The following is a 24,838-nucleotide window of genomic DNA, read 5'->3' on the forward strand; positions in this document are numbered from 1 at the left end:
GGGTGGGGATGGGGGCTTCCTGGGCAAAGAAGCAGGTGCAGGGAGGGCGTCCCCTCTGTCTTCTGGCTTTGACAGCAAGGTGGCTCCTTCTGACCCCAGAATTAGCGACAATAACTGTCATTATCAGAATAACAGCTAACCCTCATCAGGCACTTGTGGCATACGAGGCCACAAAGGGTTGGTCCCATTGAATCCTCCCAACAACCCTGCAAGGTAAGTATCATTATCATTACCCCTTATTTTATAGATGAGGAAACAGACAGAGAGGACAAGTCACTTGCTTGAGAACACCCAGCAAGTTGTAGAGGCTGCCCTCCCACTCGGGTCTGTCTGACTCCCAAGCCCACAACACTTCTCTTCCTCCTTCAGGCATCCAAGACTCAGGAATGAGGGTCCTGTGAATTGACAGCAGTTCCCATGGCCCAGACCTCCTCAGTCTAAGAAACTCACACTCCCCCATTCTTCCAGGGCTCCAGGGCTGTTCATTCATTCAGCAACCACTTATTAACCACTGTGTGCTATGCTGAGTGCTGAGGACTCAGAGGGGAGCAGGTAGACCCAATCTGTCCTCCTGGAGCTCACAGTCTGGTCGAGCGGATCCTGTGAATTAAGCAAAACAGCTTTCCTACCACTTTGCCTCCTACGTGAATGCTCATCTCCTTCCAGCCTGCACTTCCTGTCCTGGACACACACTAGCCCCCAGGGCGACCTTTCTGCAAGTATGGTCCAGGCTCTCAGGTTCCAGGAAAAGGAAATCTCTACAGAGAAAGGGACACATGAGTGGAGTTTTCAAGAATGAACAGGAGTTCAGCAGGCAGATAAGGAAGGGGGACAGCATTGCAGGAAGCAGGAAGAGCAGGCTGAGGACACAGAGGGGAGAGAGCAGGGTTTGTTCTGGGAACTTCAAGCAGCTTGGAATGACTGGAACTTCATAGAGCAAGAGGGGAAACCCAGGGAGGGAAATTGGCTGAGGCTGAGGGCTTTAAGTGCCACAATGATGGGTGGGGAAAAAAAAAACAGAAGCAGAAATGTTTTGTCCTGAGCACTGAGGGTGGATGTCCTGTAAGAAAATAACTAATATTTACCAGGTGCTCACCTTGCATGTTTGCATGCTAAGTTGCTTCTGTCGTGTCCAACTCTTTGTGACCCTATGAACTGTAGCCCTCCAGGCTCCTCTTTCCATGGGATTCTCCAGACAAGAATACTGCAATGGGTTGCCATGCCCTCCTCCAGGGTTTCTTCCGCACCCAGGGATCAAACCCAAATCTCTTATATCTCCTGCCCTGGCAGGCAGGTTCTTTACCACCAGCACCACCTGGGAATCCCGCCATGCAAAAGGCATGGTGCTAAATGCTTTCTAGATATTATCTCATTTAATCTCAACTCAATGAAGTAGCAGTCATGATGCCTATTTTCCAGATGAGAAAACTGAGGCACAGAGAGGTTAAGTTGATTGTCAAAGGACACAGAGACTCAGTCAGGCTCCAGAGCCTGCTCTCTTAACCATCTCACTAAACAGCCTCTCCTGGACTCTATGACCCCAAGCCACCAAGTATGGCAGGCCTGGCCTGGGCCTTCTCTGCTCAGCTAACGGAGCCCTCTGTGCTCATCCCAGGTTCTGCCACGTGCCACCTGCTAACCTCAAAGAAGATGGCCTACCCGTGGACCTTCACCTTCCTCTGTGGTTTGCTGGCAGCCAACCTGGTAGGAGCCACCTTAACCCCTCCTGTGGTTCTCAGTCTCAGCACAGAAGTCATCAAGCAAAGTAAGTCTTGGCCACCCAGGCTTTATCACTGTAAGGCAGGGGGCAGGTGGAGCAGGCCTCCAAGGAGGGTGGGAGTTCCCCATCACTATGGGTACACAAGGCATGGTTGGATCCCAAGTCTGGAGTGAGACTTGATGGGGTGAGTGACAAAGGTTGGGAGGGTCTATGCTCTCAAGTATTTATGATTCCAATATCCCTTTCTTAAATTCCATGATTCTAAAACCTACTACTCTGAGGTCCACAGCCCTCAGAGGAGTATGTGGCCACCACATGCGATGATGGAAATGCCTCTCCGGCTGCTCTTGCCTAAACCTCGTTGCCAGAGCCCCTCCTCTGGGGTAGGCCTAGTAGGCGACTAGTCTCCAAAGCAAGCACCTTCAGCTGGGAGTCTGGCTGCCTGCACCCCAGGCACAGCTTTCTCAAGCTCCAGCTCTGTGGCCCCGGCAGCTCCCTGAGCTTTGGCTTCCTCCTCTGCAAGAGGGCCTCCCCGCTCCCCGGGTTGTCAGGATCACCCAATAAGACAGAAAGTGACAACTGCTTAATGACCTCTACAGCTGAACTTCCCAGCCTCGGCACTGCTGACTTTGGGGATCGAATACTTCTTTGTTATAGGGGGAATGCTGTCCTGGGCCTTCTAGCTGTTTAGCAGCATCCTCGGCCCAGCTGTGACACCAAAAATGGTCCAACTGGAGCACAGAGACCAACCTTCTGTGTACAGTGGGCCTGGGCTGTGGCCCTGTGCCTGGGCCAGGTCCTACACAGCTGGAAGGCACTATAGCCTGTGGATATATATATCTGCTAGAGAGGATGGATCCCCTAGGATGGAAGGGGAGCTGAGAACTCCAGGCACTCCTGGGGGAGGCACATATGCTCTGGGCCTACACTGAGTTGCAAGCACATGGAATTTCAGCCAGAAGGAGCTTGGAGAAGGGCAGCCATTTAGGTTCCCCAGCAGCAGAGTATGAGTCGAGGAGCTGTGTGCAAGCGGGTGGTTTTGGAGGTGATCCCAGGCAACAGCTGCAGGAGAGCAGGAAGCAAGTCAGGTAAAGGCAAGCCAGTTATCACTGGGAACTGGGGCACAGTCCCGCTGAGCAACTGCATTAGTCAGGGCCAGTCAGAAGGCAGAAACCACACAGTAAGCCCAACAGATGGGTTTGTATCAGATATTATTGGCAAGAACTGAAACACTGGGAAAGCAGCTAAGAAGGAAAAAAGAGAGAATGCCAAAGAATCCCTTAGAGGTTGGGACACAGCAGGGAGCTGAAATCCAAGTAGAGAAAAAACCTGGTGGGGAGAATCCTCCCCCAGAACTCATGGGAGGAGAAGGTTGAAGCCCCCAGAATGGTGGGGAAATTCCCTGAACTGTCCCAGGTCAGAGTTGGTCCTTGGTAGACAGGCTGAGTTTAGATGGCAGAGAACTGCCTGCCAGGGAGCCAATGGAATTCTCTGCAGGAGGGACTACCACTGATTCACTGGGAAACTGTCTCTGGCAACTACCTAGAAGGGAGCCGGGGGTCACTGGCTGCCCGAGGAAATCCACTCAACTCCCAGCCCGAAGTCTTGGGAGGTGATACCACTGGAGCTAGGCAAGTGGAGCATGCCAGGGCCAAGCTTCTTATTCCTCCTCCATGTCCTTCCAGAACCTCGACAGACAGTACTGAACAGTGCGCTGGCTGGCAAAGGAGGCTTATGTATGGGGGCCAGCTCCATCGTCACAGTGCAGGCAAAAAGGCTAGCTTGGTCTCTGCAAGGCACTGACACACAGGGATTCTGGGACATGGTGGGTGACATACACCTGAGTCATCCTGCCCAGGGGTGGAGGGAGGGAGGCCGGGTCTTTATACACCAATTCCCACCAGCCATTCATTGGCTGAGGGCTGCTGTCCAATGTGGCTCTCAGCATCAGCTCTTCAGCACTCTGACCTGCGCTGCACACAAGCCAAATGGGCTCCAGTCGTCAGGGGAGACATCCAGCAGGGACCAGAACCCAGGGCTCCCGGCTCTTCCTTTCTCTGTACAGCACCTGGGGCTCTTTGGGCAACAGGCCCATGGAATGCAGATGCCAGGGAATCATTAGCAAGTTTGTTTCAGCAGCAAAACAGCCCCAAACAAGGCCTTAGGAGCTCTCTGCCTCTCGAAGTGTTTGCCAGTGGATAGTGAGAGACACGTAGGTCCCTGTTCCAGGTGTCCTGGCGGAGGCTGGCAATGTTCAAGGTGGGAATGGTCCCACCCATGCCCAGCCACAGTCTCCATGTGAACACGATCCATCTGGACCATCATCCTCAGAATGAAGTCATCCCTCCCCTCAGCTTATGTCCCAGTCCAAGTAGCCCTGAGTGATGTCCCCTCCCAGCCTGGAGCCCCTACCAAGCCATCCTCCTCGCCCCTCCCACTGGACCCTGATCCCTGGGATCTGTCTCCAGTGCTGGCACAGAAACTGAAGAATCGCGACGTTACCAACACCCTGCAGCAGCTGCCACTGCTCACTGCCATGGAGGAGGAGTCGTCCGGGGGCATTTCCGGCAGCCTGGTGAAATCCATCCTGAAGCATATCCTCTGGTAAGTGGAGCAGAACCAAGCTGGGAGCTGGCTCTTTGCCCACTCCTCTGTCCAGGACATGCTTTGCATGCTCAATGGATCGGTCAACAAGCGTCGGTTGGTGTCAACTCTGTGCCTGACTGTGAAGGATGGATCAAAAAAAGCCTCTCCTTCAGTGACTCCCAGAGGAGTTACCAAGAACCATAAAAGGGACCCAGGAACCCTAAGAGGGAAGACCCCAGAGGAAGATCGCCTGGGGTGGGAGGATGAAGAGAAAAGGCAATGCTTCTCAGTGGTGGGGACAGATGAGCCAATGACTCCATGCTCACCAGGAGACAAGAAGAAATAGCATTTGGGGCAGTGAGACTGACCTGGGCAGAGGCAAAGGGTAGGGGTGAGTCAGAACGGCTGGTGCTCAGACCCCAAGGCCAAGAGGGAGAAGTCAAAGGGGCCAGGGCACAGAGGGTCTTACAGGTCAGCCCCAGAAGCTCAGGTTCATCTCCTGAGTTAGGAGGGGAGCCATGCAAATGTTTCAGACAGTGGGGAGGGGGAGGGGAGCAAGACCATGCCGAGGGGAGTCAGCGGACAGGGCTTGGGTCCAGCTGCCGCCTAGACACTTTGGGGGACAGCTAAGATGGGGACCAGTCTGGGGATGATGCTCAGTTGAATATGAAGCATGAATCTCAAGCCTCCCGTGTCCCGTCCAGGCTGAAAGTCACCTCAGCCAGCATCCATCAGCTGCAGGTGCAGCCCCTGGCCGACGGCAGGCAGCTGATGGTCAAGGCTCCCTTGGACATGGTGGCTGGATTCAACACGTGAGTATCCCCTGAGTCAGGCACCGTGAGCCAGACAGTTTCTTCCACTCCTCCCCGCCCCCATCCTCCATGCAGGAAAAGAGAGTTCCAAGCAGAGGGGAGAGTAAGGGCAAAGGCTCTCAGGCAAGAGTACAGTTGCCTGGTTCACAGGGTGGCCTAAGGAAGGAGGGGCGGGGACAGCCAGGTGGGAGGTCAGATTGTACAGGGCCTGTGGGCCAAGGTGAGGACTTGGTTTTACCAAGGAAGACAGGAGCCATGCAGGGCTCTGAGCAGAGGAGGGACGTGACGTGGTTTCACATTCTTTAAGAAGCCTCCTGGCTGCTGTAGGGGGAGCGGGCAAGGGTGGAGGCAGGGAGGTTATCCAGAAGCTACTGTAATAATTCAGGAGGAGACAATAAGAGTGTGGACCAGGGTTTAGGAGCAGGAAGGTAGTGAGAAGAAGCTGAATTCAAAATATGTCTTGGAGGACACAAGAGGATTTGCTGACAGATTCACTTAGGGCTCGGGGTGGGGCTAGGGTGGTGGGGAGGTTGAAGGGTCAAGACAGTATGGCGTGGCCAGAAAAAGGCAGGGGAGATCAAGAGAGGAGAGGGGTTGGGGAAGGGTCCGTAGTTCAGTTTGTGCGTATTAATTGCTCAGTCGCGTCCAACTCTTTGCGACCCTCTGGACTGTAGCCCAACAGGCTCCTCTGTCCATATACACATTAAATCTGAGACACCAGTAAGACGTTTGAGAAAGAAGCCAGGTATAAGTTTGGAAGCTGGCATGCGTGGAGGATTTAAATCAGAAGAGGAATCCAAACACCGAGGCTGGGACACAGTGAGGTATACACATGAGAGGATGAGGAGAACCCAGCATGGAGCCCGAGAAGGGAGGAGCAAGAGGCAGGAGGCAGCGGTGGGCAGCAGCTGTGGCTTGATCCAGCCTCGAGCTGGGCTGGCGCTCACAGCCTGGGGCTCCTCCACTCCCAGGCCCCTTTTCAAGACCGTTGTGGAGCTGCACGTGGAGGTGGAGGTCCAAGCCATCATCCACGTGGAGACAAGCGAGAAGGACCACGCCCGCCTGGTCCTCAGCGAGTGCTCCAACACCGGCGGAAGCCTGCGCATCACCCTGCTGCACAAGTGAGTGCTGCCACCTCTCCCCAGGCCCCTTGCACACCTGGGAGGGAAGCAGGTGGTGCCCTGGCCCCATTTTACAGATGGAGAACACTGAGGCCCACAGAAAGAAAGGGACTTTTCCCTCCTGATTCCTGGTCTGGGGCTCCTTTCAGGAAATCTGTGACACCAAAGAGAGCTCAAGGGTGAAGCAATAATGATGGGATTTCAGGCATTGTGCCAGAAATTGGAACAAACATTTGAAAGTGGAGAGGAGGCTCTTTTCTGGGCCCCAAACACCCCTGGCAGGCTTGAGTGCAGCCATGGGTCTAAACTATGCAGTCAGGCGAGCATAATGCAACTCTCGCATTCACTGTCCAGGCAGCATTCTGGACAAGTCACCTCCCCGCGCCTCACCTCCACAGTGAGAGGATGAGATCGGGCAGTGTCCTCAAGTACCCAGCTGAGTGCAGGGCACACAACAGCTGCTCAAAGACTGGATGCTTCCCTCCATCCCTCCTTAGCAGGAGAATGGGGGAAATGCCCACTGCCTTCATTCCAGTGTCCAGAGCCCATGTCCCTTGAACCATCTGCCACCATCTTCCCCAGGCTCAGGGGCTACACCCAGCCCTGTCTCTAACAGGCCCTGTGCCTTGGGCAAGTTCCTTCCTTCCCTGGACTTGGTCTCACCTTCTATAACACAGGGGAGAGGTGACCATCCCTGACCCACCTTATCTCTCTCCTCTTCTCCTCCCTCAAAGGCTCTCCTTCCTGCTCCAATGCTTAGCTGACAAGGTCATAAGCCTTCTGACACCAGCGCTCCCCAAACTGGTGAAAAGCGAGGTAAGTAGAGTCAGGGTCTCTCTGGTCTGTGAAGCCTGCCCCCCTGTGGGTCAGAGGTGGAACTGCAGGCTGATGATAAGGGACCTGTGTCTTCTTTGAGTGGGAAGTTTCTGGGCTTGGGTCATTCTTTCAGCAGTGGATCCTTGTGGTCAAGAAAGACAGCCGAGGGACCTTGAACAGTGATGTGCTGATAAATTGTTAACAATCGACTCGAGAGGTCTTGGAGGAAGGAAGCCCTGATTTGTAGCATTCGCTGACTTCCCTGATGTAAACACCTCTTCTGTTGCCAATTTCAAGCTACTAGGAGAAGGCAATGGCACCCCACTCCAGTACTCTTGCCTGGAAAATCCCATGGACAGAGGAGCCTGGTGGGCTGCAGTCCATGGGGTCGCTAAGAGTTGGACACGACTGAGCGACTTCACTTTCACTTTTCACTTTCATGCATTGGAGAAGGAAATGGAAACCCACTCCAGTGTCCTTGCCTGGAGAATCCCAGGGACAGGGGAGCCTGGTGGGCTGCCGTCTATGGGGTCGCACAGAGTCAGACACGACTGAAGCAACTTAGCAGCAGCAGCAGCAGTGTGAATTCACGGAACAGAAATTGGGACACACATTTGAGCGGGGCCAGGAAGAGATGTTTGGTTGCACATTACTGGATGGTGTTTCCACCATGCAGATACAATAGACGTATATAATCTCAGGAGCAATGGATAATGGTGAAATAGAACAGAATAATTAGGAAGTAATGAGTTTTGAGTTGACTTTGCTCTTAGCATAATTTATTTAATTGTAAGTGTATACATCTTGATTTTTAATAATGTCAGGTTTAGCACCAAGCTTAGAAATTTCTGAAAATTTAACAGTTGGTTCTCAAAAATTGATCCAAGCTAGCTCTGGCACAGCAGGGTCCCACACTACCCTGGTTGTGTCATCAGGGGGTTGTTACCCAGCAGGTCTTGTTGGATTTATTTTTCTAAGTCAGTGAACACGAGTCCATCTCCCTTTATATGCCCCTTATATGTCACAGATAAGCTAAAACTCAGTGCTGCTGCTGCTGCTAAGTCGCTTCAGTCGTGTCCGATTCCGTGCGACCCACAGACAGCAGTCCACCAGGCTCCCCCATCCCTGGGATTCTCCAGGCAAGAGCACTGGAGTGGGTTGCCATGTCCTTCCCCAATCCATGAAAGTGAAAAGTCAAAGTGAAGTCGCTCAGTCGTGTCCAACTCTTAGCGACCCCATGGACTGCAGCCTACCAGGCTCCTCCGTCCATGGGATTTTCCAGGCAAGAGTACTGGAGTGAGGCGCCATTGCCTTCTTCATAAGTTGGATTTATCTGCCATTATGACCATTGATTTTCACTGTGAATTTCAAGATGTGCTCATACCAGTGGTTCTCCTGGGGTTAAAAATACCTTATCAGATAATTAATATATTTTTTATAATAAAACTTTTTTGACTGAAAAATGCAATATAATAACCAACACTTTGGGAGAAAAATGCCCATAATCCTCCTACCTTAACTTAGCAGCTATTTTTTCTTTTGTATATTGTTTTCCAAATCTCCATATTTTTATGTGGCTGCACTCAGCATCAGGATTATTTGATATCCTCTAAGTTATATCCATTTCCTATACCACTGTATGATAGTCACAACTATTTTAATAGCTGCGCCATATTTAACACTTTCTTTAAATTTTTATGTATTTTGTTTTGTTTTGTTTTTTGGCTGCTCTGGGTCTTCATCACCGTGTGAGGGCTTTCTCTAGTTGCAGTGAGCGGGGCTATCTAGTTGCAGCTCATGGATTTCTCATCATGGTGCTTCTCTTGTTGCTGAGCACAGACTCTAGGCACATGAGCTCAATAGTGGCAGGGCACAAGCTCTAGAGCGCAGGCTCAATAGCTGTGGTGCACAGGCTCATATGCTTCCAGGATGTGGAATTTTCCCAGGGGACCGAACCTGTGTCTCCTGCATTGACAGGCAGATTCTTATCCACTGTATCACCAGGGAAGTCCTGTTTAATACTTTCTAAAACCTTTCCAGAGAGCCTTTTGAAAGGAATAATTTTGTAAAACTTAGCTTTACTTATGTGAGATTTTTTTTTTAAGAAATTTTTCTTCTACTTAAAGGTGACAGTTTCTTAGAGTAGGGCTCAGCTGGAAATTTTTTCCCAGCTTCCGGCAAAATCACATTTTAACTGGCATTATACTTTACCAGCTAAAAATATATCTTCCACTAGAAAAGATAGCAAGAACCTGGGATTATAAAATGTTCTTTGCATAATGGTCTGTTTTTAAGGGTGAAAAGCCGAATACAGTGAGCAATTTGAAAAACTGAGAAACAGTTTGAGAAAATATCTGCTTTTAAGGGTGAAAAGCCAAATCCAGTGAACAATTTGAGAAAACTGGCCTTCCATCAATCATCATGCTTTCCCACCAGGAATCACTGGATTTGAAACTACCTCCTATGAATATTTCACTTGGCATGAAAGGAAAAGGGGCAGCATGTTTAAATGTGGCAGGAGCCCACCTAGAAAATGCTAAAGCCCCTTTCAGCATGGGTCCCAATGCCAGTTGCCCGTCAGAACTTCCTGGAAGGGCTTTTTTAAAATACTGATATCAGGGTTTGACCTCAAAGGTTCAGATTTAATTGGCCTGGTGGGGCCCTGGTATCTCAGAGGATTCTAGCTCCCCCAAAGGAGGATTTTAGCATGTCACCATGGTTGAGACCCAGGGTGGAACTAAAGCAAGGGGAATTATGACAGGGTGTGCAGAGGGGGCCAGGGGCACCTTTCCCACGAGGAACAGGCAGAAAATGGTGGGAGTCCCTGAACCCAACTCCTCCATCTTCCCTGGGTTCAGGGTTGGCAAAGCAGCTGGAGAAGGGAACTGGCTTTTCATAGGAAAAATTAACATTTATCAAAGTGCATAGTCATTTCTCAAAAGTAGCAAAAGGTGGTCAACCAGAAGGTTCTTCACTGGTGAAGTTTAACCTAAGACAAAATGACAGAGTCTCAGAGCACTGCCCTGGAAAACAGGCTGCTTAGGGCAAGGAGCAAGGCCTCTGGGGCCCAGGATGAAGTGAGGTGAATGTTTAACTTCCTTCCCAAGCAGAACAGCTGAGCCTGGGGTTGTCACTGTGACACTTGGCCCCCATAATTCTTCGTTTCGGGGCTGTCCCATGTACTGAGGGATGTTTGGTATCATCCTTGGCCTCCACCCACTAGATGCTAGTAACACTACCCAGTAAACTGCGACAATTGAAAATGTCCAGAAATTTCCAAATGTCTCTTGGGAGACAAAATCACTCCTGCTGAGAACTGCTGGAATTTTTTTTTTTTTTAACTTTTTGGCCAAGCCACACAGCATGTAGGATCTTAGCCCCTGACCGGGGATTGAACCTGCATCCCCTGCATTGGAAGTGCAGGGTCTTAACCTCTGGACTGCCAGGGAATTCCCGAGAACAGCTGGAATTTTCAGGGAAGAAGAATTCAAGGGGCAAAGAGATGTGTTGGGGCTAGAAACCCACAAAGAATGTTTACCAGTCTGGTTGGGTCTGTCTTGCTGGCCTCTGTTCTAATGTGACACGTGCGAGGAAGTCAGTGACTGAGAAGTGAATGAAGGAACGCATTCTGGATTTCCCTCTTATGGAAACATGGGCTTTTGTGAATACGATGAGTCTCATGGGGAGCACAGCTGGCAGGTCAGACACACCTGGACACAGGGCAAGGGACAAATCATTACAAAAGATCCCAGGTGACGCCAGCAGCTGTGGTGATCTCTGAGCAGCGGTGATGGTTGGGGAGCAGATGCGCCACTGAGTGCTCGGGCACACGGTGAACATTTGGCTGGCCGTGGGCACAAGGGCGGGGCTCAGCCAGGTGCACTGGGCACGGGTCGCTGTGGGGCTGCGTGCTGGCCCTGGCTGACGGAGGCCCTGCATCTGTGCTGTTGCAGCTGTGTCCTGTGCTCAAGGCGGGCTTTGAGGATATGCGTGGGGAACTCTTGAACCTGACGAAGGGTAAGTGCACCACTCTCTCTCTCTCCCTTTTCCTTGACTGCTGAGCTGACCTCCAAGCACTGCCTCTGCCCTCTGCCCAAGGCAAGCCTCCCCTGGTCAGGCCTGAGCAGCAACTCAGCCCGGTAGCAAGAGGGACAAGCATCATCTGATCTCTGCCCAGGATGAACAGACAGGAAATCACCACAGCTGTGATTTCATGAGTACATAATACATGCAAGGTTCTATGTAAGCCAGTGGGTGCCCCAGATAAACCCAAGTTCAAATTCCAGTTCTGCCACTGATTTGTTCCATGGCTTTGAGAAAGGGGGCTTATACATCCCTACCTCCAGGATTGTTGAGGATTAAAATTTTATGGGAGAGTGCCTGGTACATGGCAGATGCTCTGCCTGGCACAGAGAGGTGCTTACAGATGTGTGCTGGATGGATGGCTGGATGGATGGATGGTTGGCTGGATGGATGGCTGGATGGATGGATGGTTGGATGGATGGATGGATGGATGGATGGATGGATGGATGGATGGATGGATGGTTGGATGGATGGATGGATGGATGGATGGATGGTTGGATGGTTGGCTGGCTGGCTGGCTGGCTGGCTGGCTGGATGGATGGATGGATGGATGGATGGATGGATGGTTGGATGGATGGTTGGATGGATGGATGGATGGATGGATGGATGGATAGATGGTTGGCTGGATGGATGGCTGGCTGGCTGGCTGGCTGGATGGATGGATGATACAGAGACTACTGTGGGCTATCAGAAAAGAGGGATCAAGGGAAGAAACAAATTGTATCCTCAGACCCTTCACAGTGAAAGTCTGAATTCTTGGAAGCCCTCAGAGAGGGGATTGGTGGGGAGAAGAAAACACTACCATCTAATCTTTGGAGATCTGAAGAGGCCCATTCAAAGAGCCACCAGAGAGGACTGGGAAGAGGAGAATGGAATCAATAGGTTTTCAGCATCTATAGAGCACCCACTTTGGGCCAAGTCCTTGGGCTGAGTATTTTATTTACATTGCTTCACTGACTCCTCAGACAACTCCATGAAGTAGTGATCATTATTCCACTTAACAGATAAGGAAACTCAGAAATGAAACCATTTGTCCAAGTTCACAGGAGGAATTAGTGATAGGGGAAGGCTTAAACTCACTTCTGTCAGTTTCAAGTCTGGTTCATCCAGATCTGAGTGCGCTGATTTTGCTAGGTGTCAGTCCTGTACAATCTACAAGGCAAGTATACTACTGCCTCCCCGTTTTTGGCCTGGAGAATTCCAGAGACTGTATAGTCCATGGGGTCACGAAGAGTCGGGCAGAACTGAGCGACTTTCACTTTCACTTTCCCCATTTTAAGATGAGGAAACTGAGGTTCGGAGGCGGGAAGAGGCTAGCCAAAGCTACTAGGGCAAGAACCCCAAGTCTCTCCAGCTCCTCTCTTCCCTATGGGCAGAGGGGGACGGTTCCCCAGACTCCCCAGACTCCACAGGCTCTCCCAGAAGCAGGCAGACCAAGGAACGAACTTCCCACATCCCTCCCTGGTCTCTATTCTCCACCCAACAGCTAGGGCAGGTGAGACGCCACTGCCACCTGGTGGCCAAGTGGGGAATCCCGAGGAGGACGCAAGGGATCCCTAGGACAGACCCAGACCCTGCCAGGGTTGGGGGTACAGATCAGACTGGGGGGAGATGAAGAGGTATAAACAGTAGGTCAGTTTTGTTCCAAACCAAAATGTTGACACAGGACCAACTGGGTTCAGATCCTTTTACAGTATGCCCTTGAGCAAGTCATGTCACTTCTGAGCCTTGGTTTCTCTATCTGTGACATGAGGGTAATAGCAAGACCTAAGGTTATTGTGAGGATTCCATGAGCTAACATGTGTATAATTTAATGCATTACCGGGTGTTTGATAAATGTCAGCCAGTATCTCATCATATTTATCATTGTCCTTATCAACATCATCGTGACTCCTGCCCCTACCCCTACACACGCCCCCCCTCACCCTGTGCAAAAATGGTGCTTCAGCCAAAAGCAACTTCCCACCAAGGCATGCAATACTGCCCTCCACCCTCACAGAATTTTCTTCTCCCTGAGCAGTGCCCATGCCTCTCAACTCTGAGCACCTGAAGCTTGATTTTATTTCTCCTGTCATCGACCACAGTGTTGTCCATCTCATCCTGGGGGTGAGTGTCATGGGACCTCCAGGGGAAAGTGGGGACATTCCTTCCCTTCTCTGACCACAGTAGTCGGAGACCATTGGTCTGCTTCAGGTGAGAAAACACGGGTCACAGTACACACAGGCAGACTTAGAAAAGTCTCAACAAGCTGACCACATCCCATGTAAACCGTTCTGGCAAAAAAAAAAGTCAGCAACTGGAATGTACGGGCCATACACTGAATATTGACCCCAATGACCCAACCTCCTCCAACCTTGCGTTCCGCCATCAGGGGCCAGAGTGGGAGGGACTCTTGGTCTTTCTCTCAGGCAAGCACCTGACAATCCTCAAATATCTGGTGATTCTGAATAAGAGCCCAGGATGCAGACACATTATGGAGGATCACACAGATCTAAATTTCTCTTCCAGCTCCAAAACTCTCTGGCTGTGTGGACTTGGGATAAGCTTCTTCAACTCTCTGATCCTCAAATTCTTTTGTAAAATGTAATAACACAGTCACTAAAGAGGGGAGGAAACGATAGTACATGGGACCCGGCAGGCAGGAGGCGCCCAATAACCATCAGTTCTTTCTAAAATACGGAGCCACCCACCACACAGGGGCCGGACACCCTCTGGGACCAGGCCAAGAAAGGCAGCGTGAACCTCAGACCCGTTTTCATGGACCCCTGGAAAACTGCAGCATCAAACATTCCCATCCATTCTGCTGCAGTCTTGAATTTTCTCTTCCTCTAAAGGGTTTCTGGGGTGTCTGAGAAGTTGAAACCTAAGTACCAAATGAGACATCTAGATTTTTTTTAAACTGGAGATTACCTGAGGGGTGCAGATGGAGTAGGTGTTGCTAAGTAGCTGAGATAGCTCTTCATCTACAGCAAGGCACTGACTGCCAGGCTAAGCTTCCCGGTGGCAACTGCAAAAAGAGAAACAGGCTGGAGGGTGTCATTTCCTTCTAGGTTATTACTAGATACACTGTGGAGCTTAAGTTCTCTCTGCTCTGTGTCTCTGCAGGCCAGGTTGTTCAACTCGGAAGGAAAGGTGACTAAGCTGTTCAATGATGTTGGGGATTCCCTGAATCTGCCCACCCTGAACCAGACCCCCTTCAGGCTCACCATGAGGAAGGATGTGGTGGTCGCCATCATAGCTGCCTTGCTCCATTCGGGAAAACTCACAGTCCTGTTGGACTCTGTGGTAAGTCTCAGCATGGAACAGAGCCTGAAGCCAGCTCTGCTGCCTCAGGGGGATTTCCTGAATCAAAGAGGGTGTAAGGACCCCACCTCCCCAAAGCAGGAACCTCCTTTCAGGATCGATTTACATACTTGCAGCAACGGAGAGCTCACTCCTTCCTTGAACAGAGACTGCCTCTGACATAATATAACTAGAAAGCTGAAAAGCTCCTGTAACATCCAGCACCAGTCCTAGTTCTGCCTTCCTGGAGCCTGAAAGACCTGCTTCCTCTAGCAGAGAACAGTCCTGTCCAAAGCGCACCCTAGATATTGACTGGCCCGGGGACGGCGATGCACTGCTGCCGTCCACAGCAGGGCCCACGGCAGACACCGCTCATCTCCCAGGGCCCTCCTGCCTGTTGAGCCTGGATTCTGTCACAGCCTCGGAATCCTTATTAACCCAGCACAACAGAAAACCACCGCCAGTCCACTGGGGTGTGCCATCTCCTCCAGGTCACTGATGGGGCCCAGAAAAGGGCAGGGTTGGCCCAAAGATAGGGGAGCAGGGCAGGACTTTAAGTCAGCTGACAGATCACCAAGCTCTCGGGGGATTAGAAGTCAGGGAGAGACGCTGGAAAGACAGGGAAATGGGTGTGGTCACCAGCAACCACATTCACAGCTCTAGTAAGAATTGGGTTGCTTCTCTGCGTCCTCTGAGAACAGGAAGCTGCCCGCAGACCCACAGGCACCACCAATCCACAGTAAACGTCCAGGCTGGCTGGGACTTCATTTCCCACAGCCACTGACATGGAGGCTGTTTCCCACCAGGGGCAGACACGTGCACTGGGCCACCAGACTCTCCCAGCTTCTCTAGGGTTTGGGGGGATCCTGGCAGCAGGACTGCTGCAGGTGTGTCTCCCCTCTCCCCACCAGCTGACCAGCTCTGACCTCCTCTCTTCCTCAGCTTCCTGAGGTAGCCCGCCAGCTGAAGTCAAGCATCAAGGTGATCGACGAAACGGTTGGTCCATTTGCCATCTGCAACCTGGAGGGTGTTTACTGTGGTCTGTCCGCTGGCGTCTGGGGAGGGAGGGAAGTGTGGGACCACTCTGTCCCCCCAGCACTGGTGACTGTAACACACTGCTCCCTGTCCTCATGGAGATTTCACTCTAACAGGACAGTTAGTGGTGACAAAGGACAGACAGATTCTAGGGGTTATAGGAGAACTCCCAGGGTATCTGAACCAGCCTGGGAGATGAGGGAGGGCTCCCCTGAAGGAAAACATATTCCAGACGGAGGGAGAGGCCAAACCAAAGACTGTGAGATGGGCAGAACAACAATTTATTCCAGGATCTGAGGAAGCGCAGAGAGGAATGGGGGAGGCCAGGAAGGTGGGCAGCGGCCAGGTCTCACGGACCACATGGGGCTCGTGGACTATGGGGAGGCACTTGGGAGGCATCATATGGGTCTGATGTCCTTCCAGGCAGCAGAGCAGCTGGGGCCCACACAGATCGTGAAGATCCTGAGTCAGACGACCCCGATGCTCATTCTGGACCAGGGCAATGCCAAGGTGGTCCAACTGATCGTGCTGGAAATATTCGCCACCGATAAAGACAGCCGCCCCCTCTTCACCCTGGGCATCGTGAGTTCAGTTGTCTGAGATGTTGGCAGCAACCCTGGGAATCCCCCTGTTCACTGCTCTTGTTCACCCCCTCTTGCTTTGCTAAACCTTTCTGCCACTCTTGTTACCTCGCAGAGCTAGGGGAGGGGAATTTTGAACCAAGAATCAGGGGCTTTGGGGGCTCAACTCTTAATTAGTCAGAATCTTTGGGCAGACATTTAATTCACATGCACAAAGAGAACTGCATTAGCTCATATACCTGAAAAGTCCAGGTCAGTGCTGGTTTCCAGAATAGCTATATCAGGTATTCAAACAATGTCATCTTCATTCTTCTCTCTTCCCATCTGGCAGCCTTGTTTTTTTCTTTGTGCTGCCTTCATCCTCAGGCAGTTTGTCCTTTCTTGGAAGTGCCCCTAAGCCACATCAGGCTTATAACCTATCAGCTTGGCAACCTCAATGAGAAAGCTTCTCTTTCCCAGTAGTTCCAGCAAAAGTTCCAAAGCTGACTCTCATTGGATGACTTAGGGTCAAATGCTCTCTCATGAACCAATCAGCGTGACCAGAAAAATGAAATATGTAAATTTTCTGAGCTGGGACACACACACATACACATACACACACATCCCACATTGGGAGATTGGGGTTGGCTCTATCCAAACCACAGGCCTAGAAGGAAAGGGGATAATTCTTCCTCTTCCAAAGGATAAACAGAACTAAATCATCTCCAAGTAAGTTCTGAATTGCTTTTCTCAGTAACAAAAGCAGGTCAGATCTCAGAGCTTCCATTTAGAAGGATTCTGTGGATAAAGATCTGGGGGTGGGCTCATCAAAGGACAGGCCTAGTAGAAGATATCTTAGGTAGGACCGCTAGAAACAGGCCCAAGAGAAAAACCCTTAGAAAAGTGCTGTACTGGAGGAGAGCTCCCAGGAGAAGGACCGAGCAAGGATGTGGCCTCAGCTGGAAGCTGGCTTCTGCTTCATCCCACAGTGAGCTCTGGAGCATGGTGGCACCACGGGGTTGAGCCCAGGCTGAAACAGGAAGGCCAGCCTCTTGCATGCCCTTGACTGTCAGTTATTGGTCACTAACTGCCCCCAAACTAGGAAGAACATAGCCTCCCAGCAAGGTCGATCCAGCAAAGGCAGGTCCCCAGACCAGGGAATAGCTGGGAACTGTTAGCAGCCGTGACACTCAGCAGCTGAGGAATAGGTGCCCCACCCAAAAAAGGGGGATCTGAGTGGGGCACCAACTGCATCCTACAGAGGGCAAGGAGAAGGAAGAGACGAGGCAAGACCCATGGTTGGGCCCTGGATAAGCAAGGCCTTCCATGCCTAGCCAAGAAGCCTGAACAGCATCTGGTTGTCAAAAGCCAACATTACCCTCTCCTTACAGGAGGGTGGCTGCAGGCCCTGTGCAAGCCGTCCACATCCCTTGTCAGTGGGCACCATTCACACAATTACAGGGTGCATGGTGCCCTGGCTTCCCATGGGGGTGTGGGGATACCCTGATCCCCCGCCAAGCAGGGAGAGGGGACCGACCCCAGCCAGCCTCACTCCCTGGGGACTTCCCTTCCGTGGCCAATAGCAGGCACTTTTCAAAGGCCACCATCCTTGGTCAGGGAACTAAGACCCACATTCCACATACGGTGTTCAGTCGCTCGATCGTTGCCACCTCACGGACTACAGCATGCCAGGCTTCCCTATCTTTCACTACCTCCCGGAGTTTCTTCAAACTCATGTCCATTGAGTCAATGGTGCCATCCAACCATCTCATCCTCTGCCACCCGCTTCTCCTCCTGCCCTCAATCTTTCCCAGTGTCAGGGCCTTTTCCAATGAGTCAGCTCTTCACATCAAGCAGCCAAAGTGTTGGAACTTCAGCTTCAGAATCAGTCCTTCCAATGAATATTCAAGGTCGATTTTCTTTAGAATTGACTAGCTTGATCTCCTTGCTGTCCAAGGGACTCCCAAGATCTTCTCAAGCACCACAGTTCAAAAGCATTCCACTCGGCATAGCCTAAAAAAAATCAAAAATTTAGAAAAGACCTCCAAGCCCAGGCCTGCCAGAGAAGTCTGTTCTCTGGGTGCAGCTGCCCTGGAGCCTGGTACTCAGCTCCCCTGAGTCTAAGGGTCAAGATACTGGATGTATCTACCTGTGTTTGAGGCTGGCTTAGCTTCAGACTTTTGCAATAATAACAGTCACCATCCAGCCTGTCCCTCAGTTTACACACCTCTACAATGGGATAATAATGGGACTTATTTCACAGAGTCTCATGAGGATCAAAGGAGATAGTCAAATAAAGCTCATAAAACACCATCTGACACACACGGAGGGCTCCCGTGGATGTTGGCTACTGTCATCATTGTCCTCATCAGCAGGCCTATGTGCAACCTTTTCACTGGGGCATGGGTACAGGTACCAGCCCTGTACCCATAAAGAAGGAATCTGAGGCCCACAGAGGTCAGACCCTTTCCCAAGGTCACAGCCAACAGCTGAGATTCAGACCATGTCAGCTTGATCCCAGAGCTTCCATGCAGAGCCCCACACCTAACCCCTGACAAAAATCCTCTAAATAAATGGGTCCTGGGTTTCTCTCTCTTGTTGCAGGAAGCCTCCTCGGACGTTCAGTTTTACATCGAAGATAGCCTACTTGTGCTCAGCTTTAATGAAATCAGGTAAATACAAAAATTACTGAGAAGGTTCTGGAGATGGAAATGAGTCTGCCTGGTGACCACTGCTTTCTTTAAACACCCAGGGTCTTGAACCTCTGGAGTGTGAGTGTCATGTGAAGGCTGCTTGGGAATGGGCAGAAAGGGAAAGGCCACCTTGCCCAGATGGTCTCCGCCATTCACCATGGTCCTCACTCCTGGGGGTGATCCTTCTGCCTGCTTTTGGGGCAACCATGTGTTTGCTATCTCCCCCACTTCCCCTGCACATTACAATGTAAGCTCATTCCAGTGTATGAGGGCATTACAATATAAGCTTATGAAGCAAGGATTTCATGTGGGTCCCTGCTGTATCCAGAGCCTGTGCCGTGTCTCGTGCATAGTAGGTGCTCAGTAAATAGTTGTGGAATTAATGGGTGGATGGATGGATGGATGCGACTCCAAAGGACCAACCTCATGGGGCATCTTCTCTTGCAGAGCTGATCGGATCCATCTGATGAACTCAGACATCGGCCTGTTCAACGTGAGTATGAACAGATTTTCCCTTGGGGATGCAGGAGATTGCCCAGGATGATCCATCGCAAAAGGAGACATTGCCTAGAAATGGCTTTGAATTAGGTCCCCACAGGCAGCTCCATGGTGAGCGGGCCAGCCTCCCCGATCTCAGCCACAAAGTCCAACTTCCTGGCTCAAGTGTTTACTGAGCACCTACTGTATGCCAGATACAGCTGAGAGTCTACACATTCGCAAACACACAGATACACACAGACTTACTTTCTGTAAAGTTTTGACCATAAATTAGAAAACAAATCTATTTTGTAACACGTTTTGCTCATATAGACTCATCTCAGTGACCCTGGGCAGACCCTTCCCCTGAATCCTTAGTTGCTCTGAAGAGTCAAAATGAATCAGAGATCTCAAATTGGCTGAATCCTCTCTTCTGCCATGGTGGGGTATTTGTTTCTTTGTTTGGGTGGGGGAGGCATATTTTTCCACCCTTTTGTTTTGCCTCTTAATTCTTTTTTAAATATTTTAAATGGGGTGGTTTCCACATGAAAATCGGGACTTCTGGCTTCCTTTGAGAAGTCAAAAACTCAGGAAACAGGATGAAATTCCTTTGGAGAAATCTGCTGGAACAGAGCAGTGGGGCCCTAGAGACTGGGGGCCAGATGTACACCCCAGAATGCACCCCAGTCTCCCCACCTGCCCGATCTGGGGCCAGCTGGTTTGCTTCCCCCACGGCATGTCTGATCCTTGAACCCTTGCAACTCTGACCAGCAGGGAACCTGAGATTCAGCATCTTCACCTGCTGCCCTCACCACAGGGCAGGGCCATGCCCATCTGAAGAATGGCTGAGAGGACTTACAGACTCTCAGCCAGGGTGACGGGGCCGTTTCTCTTTCACAGCCTAAACTTCTGAACAACATCACCACCGAGATCCTCACCTCCATCCTGCTGCCAAACGAGAATGGTGCGTCCCTTTGCTGTCTGTTCCCTGCTCCCCAGGACATTGAGGGCAGGCGCTTTACCCTCTTCTGCCTGTGCCTCCATGTGGGGCCCCTTTCATTTATTTTCCAGCTATCCTCAGAGCCTTGTTCTAATTCTGCCTCCTCCAGGAAGCCTTCTGGGTCATCCAGCTGGAAATGAGTGCTCCCATCTCCAGCACCCCAGCCCAGTTTGCTCACTCATGCCAGAACTTGGGCACCCACAGAGGGTGGAGGGAATGTCCCAGGCTCACAGGCTAACAGCAGGAGAGAGACAGGAGTGGAAATAGACAACCAGAGCATGCTCCATGGACTTACGATACACCTGGGCTCTGGTGCTGATTCTTCTGCTGGCTGCCTGGCCTTGAACAAACTACCTTATCATCCTCAGCCTCAGTTTCTCCATCTGTAAAATGGGGAAAGAGCAACACCTTCCTCAGAGGCATAAAGAAGAGGTTTTTACAGAGAAGAGAGGGGGCGCCTGACACAACCAGTGTCAACAGCTCTTGCTGTTGTTGGCTGTAGCTGGATTGCTATTTGTGTCACTAGTGAAGGAAGCCAAGAGAAAAGAGGGGATTATTCTTACTGAACCTCAGGTCATGGGGGTGGGTGAACTGGTAACCTAGGTCCACCCTGCTTCTTTCATGTCTTTGTTTTATTAGAGCGAGAAATCTCAAAGTATAAGCCCCTCTGCTGTGGATGATGGGAGCCCCTGATGGTTCTTGAGCAGGAATGTGAAAGGATGTGAGGGTGCCCTTTGGAACAGCCAGAAGCTGGAGCTGGAGGCAAAGAATGGGGAGATGAGGCAGGGTGGATGCCAAGGCCAGAGAACAGGAAGCAGAGGCAGAAGTCTAAATCAAGCATGCCACGTGCAGTAACTGTGAGCCCACTGACAGCTACCCAACCCCACCACCAGCTCACGAGTTTCTGACCACGTTTGTGATTTCAGGCAAATTAAGATCTGGGATCCCAGTGTCAATGGTGAAAGACTTGGGATTTAAGTCGGTTTCGTTGTCTCTGACCAAGGTGAGTGGAGTTAAACACCCTCCCCCAGGGAGGGCACAGTCAGAGGGAGAGCCCTGGGATGGGAGATAGGGGCTGCATTCAATCCTAGCTCCTTGGGTCACTTATGGGGACATTGGGCGAGTCCCTTCTCCTCTCACGGCCTTGTGTCCTAGTCTATAAGTGGAAGAGGGTGACTGTCCTAGTCGGGGGTCATGTGCCTCCAGCCTTTTCCATCCCACCTGTCATTCAGGCGGGGGGAAAGGAAAGAGGCTTTGTTAACTGGCTCCAAAGACATGCTGACATTTGACTCATTTTCAGCTGCCCACCTTCAAAATCTGTCCATACTTCAGCTGGCTTTGATGGAGAAGTATGACCACATACTGTGCATGATAACAAAAGAGCCTAAGTCTAGACTCAGGAACCAAAGAACTGATTCAAATCCAGCTCTGCCTATTTCTAGCCAGGGATGTCTGAATACACAGGTCATGCACTAGTGAACTGTTACATAAAACGATTCAATTATCACACAAGCAGTTTATCTAAGACACGTGCTGCACTTAACTCATGTTGGATGGACAACTGGTGTCCATATAACTGGGTGGCTAGAGCTTAGTGTATTTCATGCATCTCTTATTAGGGGGCATTTAGCAACTTTCTCTTTTTTTTTTTTTTTAAATCAAGTTGCAAACCATCATTCATCACTGGCAGCTTGGGTTGGAAAGGCATCATTTCACTCTTTTTTTTTCTAATGTTTTCTCCAAATTTCCTGTTTTGCTCTATTCCTTTGTTTAGGACTAGCATCACACTGATACCCTGTTTACAGTCTTATGTTTTAATGAATAAATGAATAGATCTGAGATAAAACAAGTATGGTTTAAAAAAAGTTAATGGTAGAACCTAGATGATGAGCATACAAATATTCAGCATAAAATTTTTTCAACTTTGCTACATATTTGAAAATTATCATAGTAGAAATTTTGGGGAGAATCTAATAGGTTCCATTCCTCGTATCACACTTAGTTTTCCCCAAAAAAATCAGAGTGTTGTTAAAAATGTTAGCTGCCTAGGACCCAATGGATACAGTCAGGAATCTACACTTGACAAAACTTCTTGCGAGATTTGGTGATCTGCTAGGGTGGAGACACTTGTCCTGTATAATCCCAGACTGTGCAGCCGGCTACTTCATCCATGCCCCAGACCCCTGCATGGTGTCACTGGTCACACACAGACCGTCCTACCCTGACCCTTCCAAGAACCCTTTATGAGTACAGGCTTCTGACTCCCAGTGTTAGCAGTCACCTGGCGGAGGACAAACCACCATAAGCCACAACAGGGCAGGATGTTAAAACATGTTTTGAGGGGACTTCCCTGGCTATTCAGTGGCTAGGCCTCCATGCTCCCAATGCAGGGGGCACAGGTTCAATCCCTGGTTAGGGAACTAGATCCCACAGGCCACAACGAAGACCCGCTGCAGTCAAATAAAATTTTTAAAACTTTTTTGACTTTTCTCCTCCAATTCCAGGACACCCTTGTGGTCACCCCAGCCTCCTCTTAGAATCTCAGCCCACTTTCCTCTCTCCCAGTGAAGACTTGCACTGTGGCCCTCCACGGAATGCTGTGTCTCAGTGCGAGTGTGGGAGCCAGCGCTATAGTCTGTCCCTCCCTACAATAAATAAACTGTTTGTGAATCCTGCAGTCCGGAGTATGTCTTTGTACCAACTCAGGGTCATTTCACCCCGGTAAGCTTAGGGACTAGACATCCGAGCCACATCTAGGTAGGTCATGTTCGAGTACATCTGAATCATCGGGGCCACGTCCAAGCCACGTCTAGCTGACATCAAAATACATGTGGACAAGGTCCAAGATTTTGACCACCTCCCTGAGCTTCAGGAAGGAGAAAGCCAGTTGCCACCTCTCGCCTTCCATGTCAGTTTCTAGACCACCAATGGTAGGATAACCTCTCTGGCGGGGACACACGTTGAGTTGACCTTGGTGATGTGGTGGGTCAAGGGCTCACTGAACAGCATGACTCTTGGAGGCAGGCTTTGAGCTCTGATCTGGACCCCTCGATGGTTGTTTGACCCTGGGATGTGGCTCCCCTTCTCTGGGTCTCAGTTTCCTTCTCTGTAAAATGGGGAGACTTGTAGTCCCTACCTTGGAAAGCTGTGGTAAGAATGAAATGAAAGAAAATGGTTCCTGGCACATGGGAAGCGCTCAAACAATGTCATTGTCATTCTTGTCACCTGAGCTCCAGGATGTTGGGTCTTATCACTGAAGTCCCTTCCAGCTGAGACGGTGCGTGACTGCCCTTGCCTCCCTGGCTCCCCTGATGTCAGGAGGTTGGGGAAAGACAATAAGTCCTCTGTTCTCCAGCCTTCGGGCCCATCCTGGCACACAGAGCTCATGTCCCATGGGGGCCTGGCAGGAAGGGGCGGGCGGGTGTTTCAGGAAAAGACGCTACCCAACTTCACAGTAAAAACAGCTGTAAGAACACCTCGAAACATGGAACAGCAGCCAGAAAGGAGTTTCTCCAACAGGACACGGCTAGGCCCACACAGGGTGCTAACACCGGGGTCAGTGAACACTCACTGGGCAATTCTGAGTGCCAGGCCCTGTGCCTCAGTTCCCCACGCACCCTTGACCCCCAGCCATGCTTTGCAGTCCACATCCTACACACCACATTCCATTATTTTTCTAGGTCACGTTAAATCTGGGATTTTGAGCCCCATTCACAAGGAAGATGAGACAGTCCATCTCCATCCTGTCTTGGGTGGGGCTCCTCTGTCTCCCTAGGGTCCTACAAGGTTCAGTTTGAGGTTTCCATGGAGCCTGGAGGATGGGGCTGACCTCTGGTCTTTGGTAACATCTGGTCCTGATGAACAGATGGCCACCCTGCCCTCAAGATCCTGTGTCAGAGGTGAACGGCGCAGACTTCTGGCCACGCTGGGGCACTTGTCCAAACCAGCCATGGCCGTGGCTCCCGGGTCCTGACCACCACGATCCCTTGGCTTCCTGGAGTTCGGTGGATAAGTAACCCTCCTCTTACCCTGTGAGAGCAGGGAACCTCTGCACGCTGGCTCCCGCGGCACCCCAGAGGGACTGAGCCCCAGGTGTCCACGGGTCGCTTGCTTGATACACACTTTTATAGGCTGTCTCCCTCCCCGCCTCACTTTCCCCCTCTTCTACCAATGTCTCCTGGCACCGCCTCCCAAATCAACTACCCGCTCTCAGTCCTGGTCTCAAGCTCTGCTTCTGGGGAATCCAAACCAAGATGAACATTCGTTCTGCAGCAGCAAGGATCTTACAGACCTTCGCTCTCACAGCCTGCTCTGCAGCCTGTGGCGCTCCCAGCTGACAAGGGAGGACACTGAGGCTCTGCTGGCTCAGCCTGACCACCAAGCAGCCCCTAACCATTACACCACACTGCCTCAGTCTACTCTCTGCCCCCTCGTCACTCTGCAGGGTCTCTGGCCCCCATAAAGAAGAAGGGAGGTGGTCTTCTGTGCCAATCCCCTTCCAAGTTGCACCCTGAAGCACAAGCAGCATCTGTACACCTCCAAGGCAGGGGCCCCAGATCCGAAGCTCCAAGATTTCAGCCCCTTCTTGGACTGGGGGAGGGAAAAGTCCTTGGCTTCCTTCTGAGCCTTAGCAGCAAACAACAACCAAGTGAT

At 51.0% G+C, this 24,838-nt stretch overlaps 1 protein-coding gene across 1 annotated transcript; it reads left to right on the forward strand.

The window, feature by feature from the left end:
- The first annotated feature begins 1,650 nt into the window (after window positions 1-1,650).
- On the forward strand, window positions 1,651-22,722 carry BPIFB1 (BPI fold containing family B member 1). The gene is made up of 15 exons (XM_068987663.1): window positions 1,651-1,765; window positions 4,189-4,324; window positions 5,011-5,118; window positions 6,090-6,239; window positions 6,974-7,055; window positions 11,009-11,072; window positions 13,159-13,244; window positions 14,244-14,423; window positions 15,363-15,416; window positions 15,879-16,037; window positions 18,620-18,687; window positions 19,156-19,201; window positions 20,086-20,149; window positions 21,112-21,188; window positions 22,690-22,722. The coding sequence occupies exons 1-15, from the start codon at window positions 1,651-1,653 to the stop codon at window positions 22,720-22,722; spliced, it is 1,422 nt and encodes a 473-aa protein (XP_068843764.1).
- Window positions 22,723-24,838: the final 2,116 nt, after the last annotated feature.

The sequence above is a fragment of the Capricornis sumatraensis genome, chromosome 15 (genome assembly GCF_032405125.1).
Source record: "Capricornis sumatraensis isolate serow.1 chromosome 15, serow.2, whole genome shotgun sequence".
Taxonomy (NCBI): Eukaryota; Metazoa; Chordata; class Mammalia; order Artiodactyla; family Bovidae; genus Capricornis; species Capricornis sumatraensis.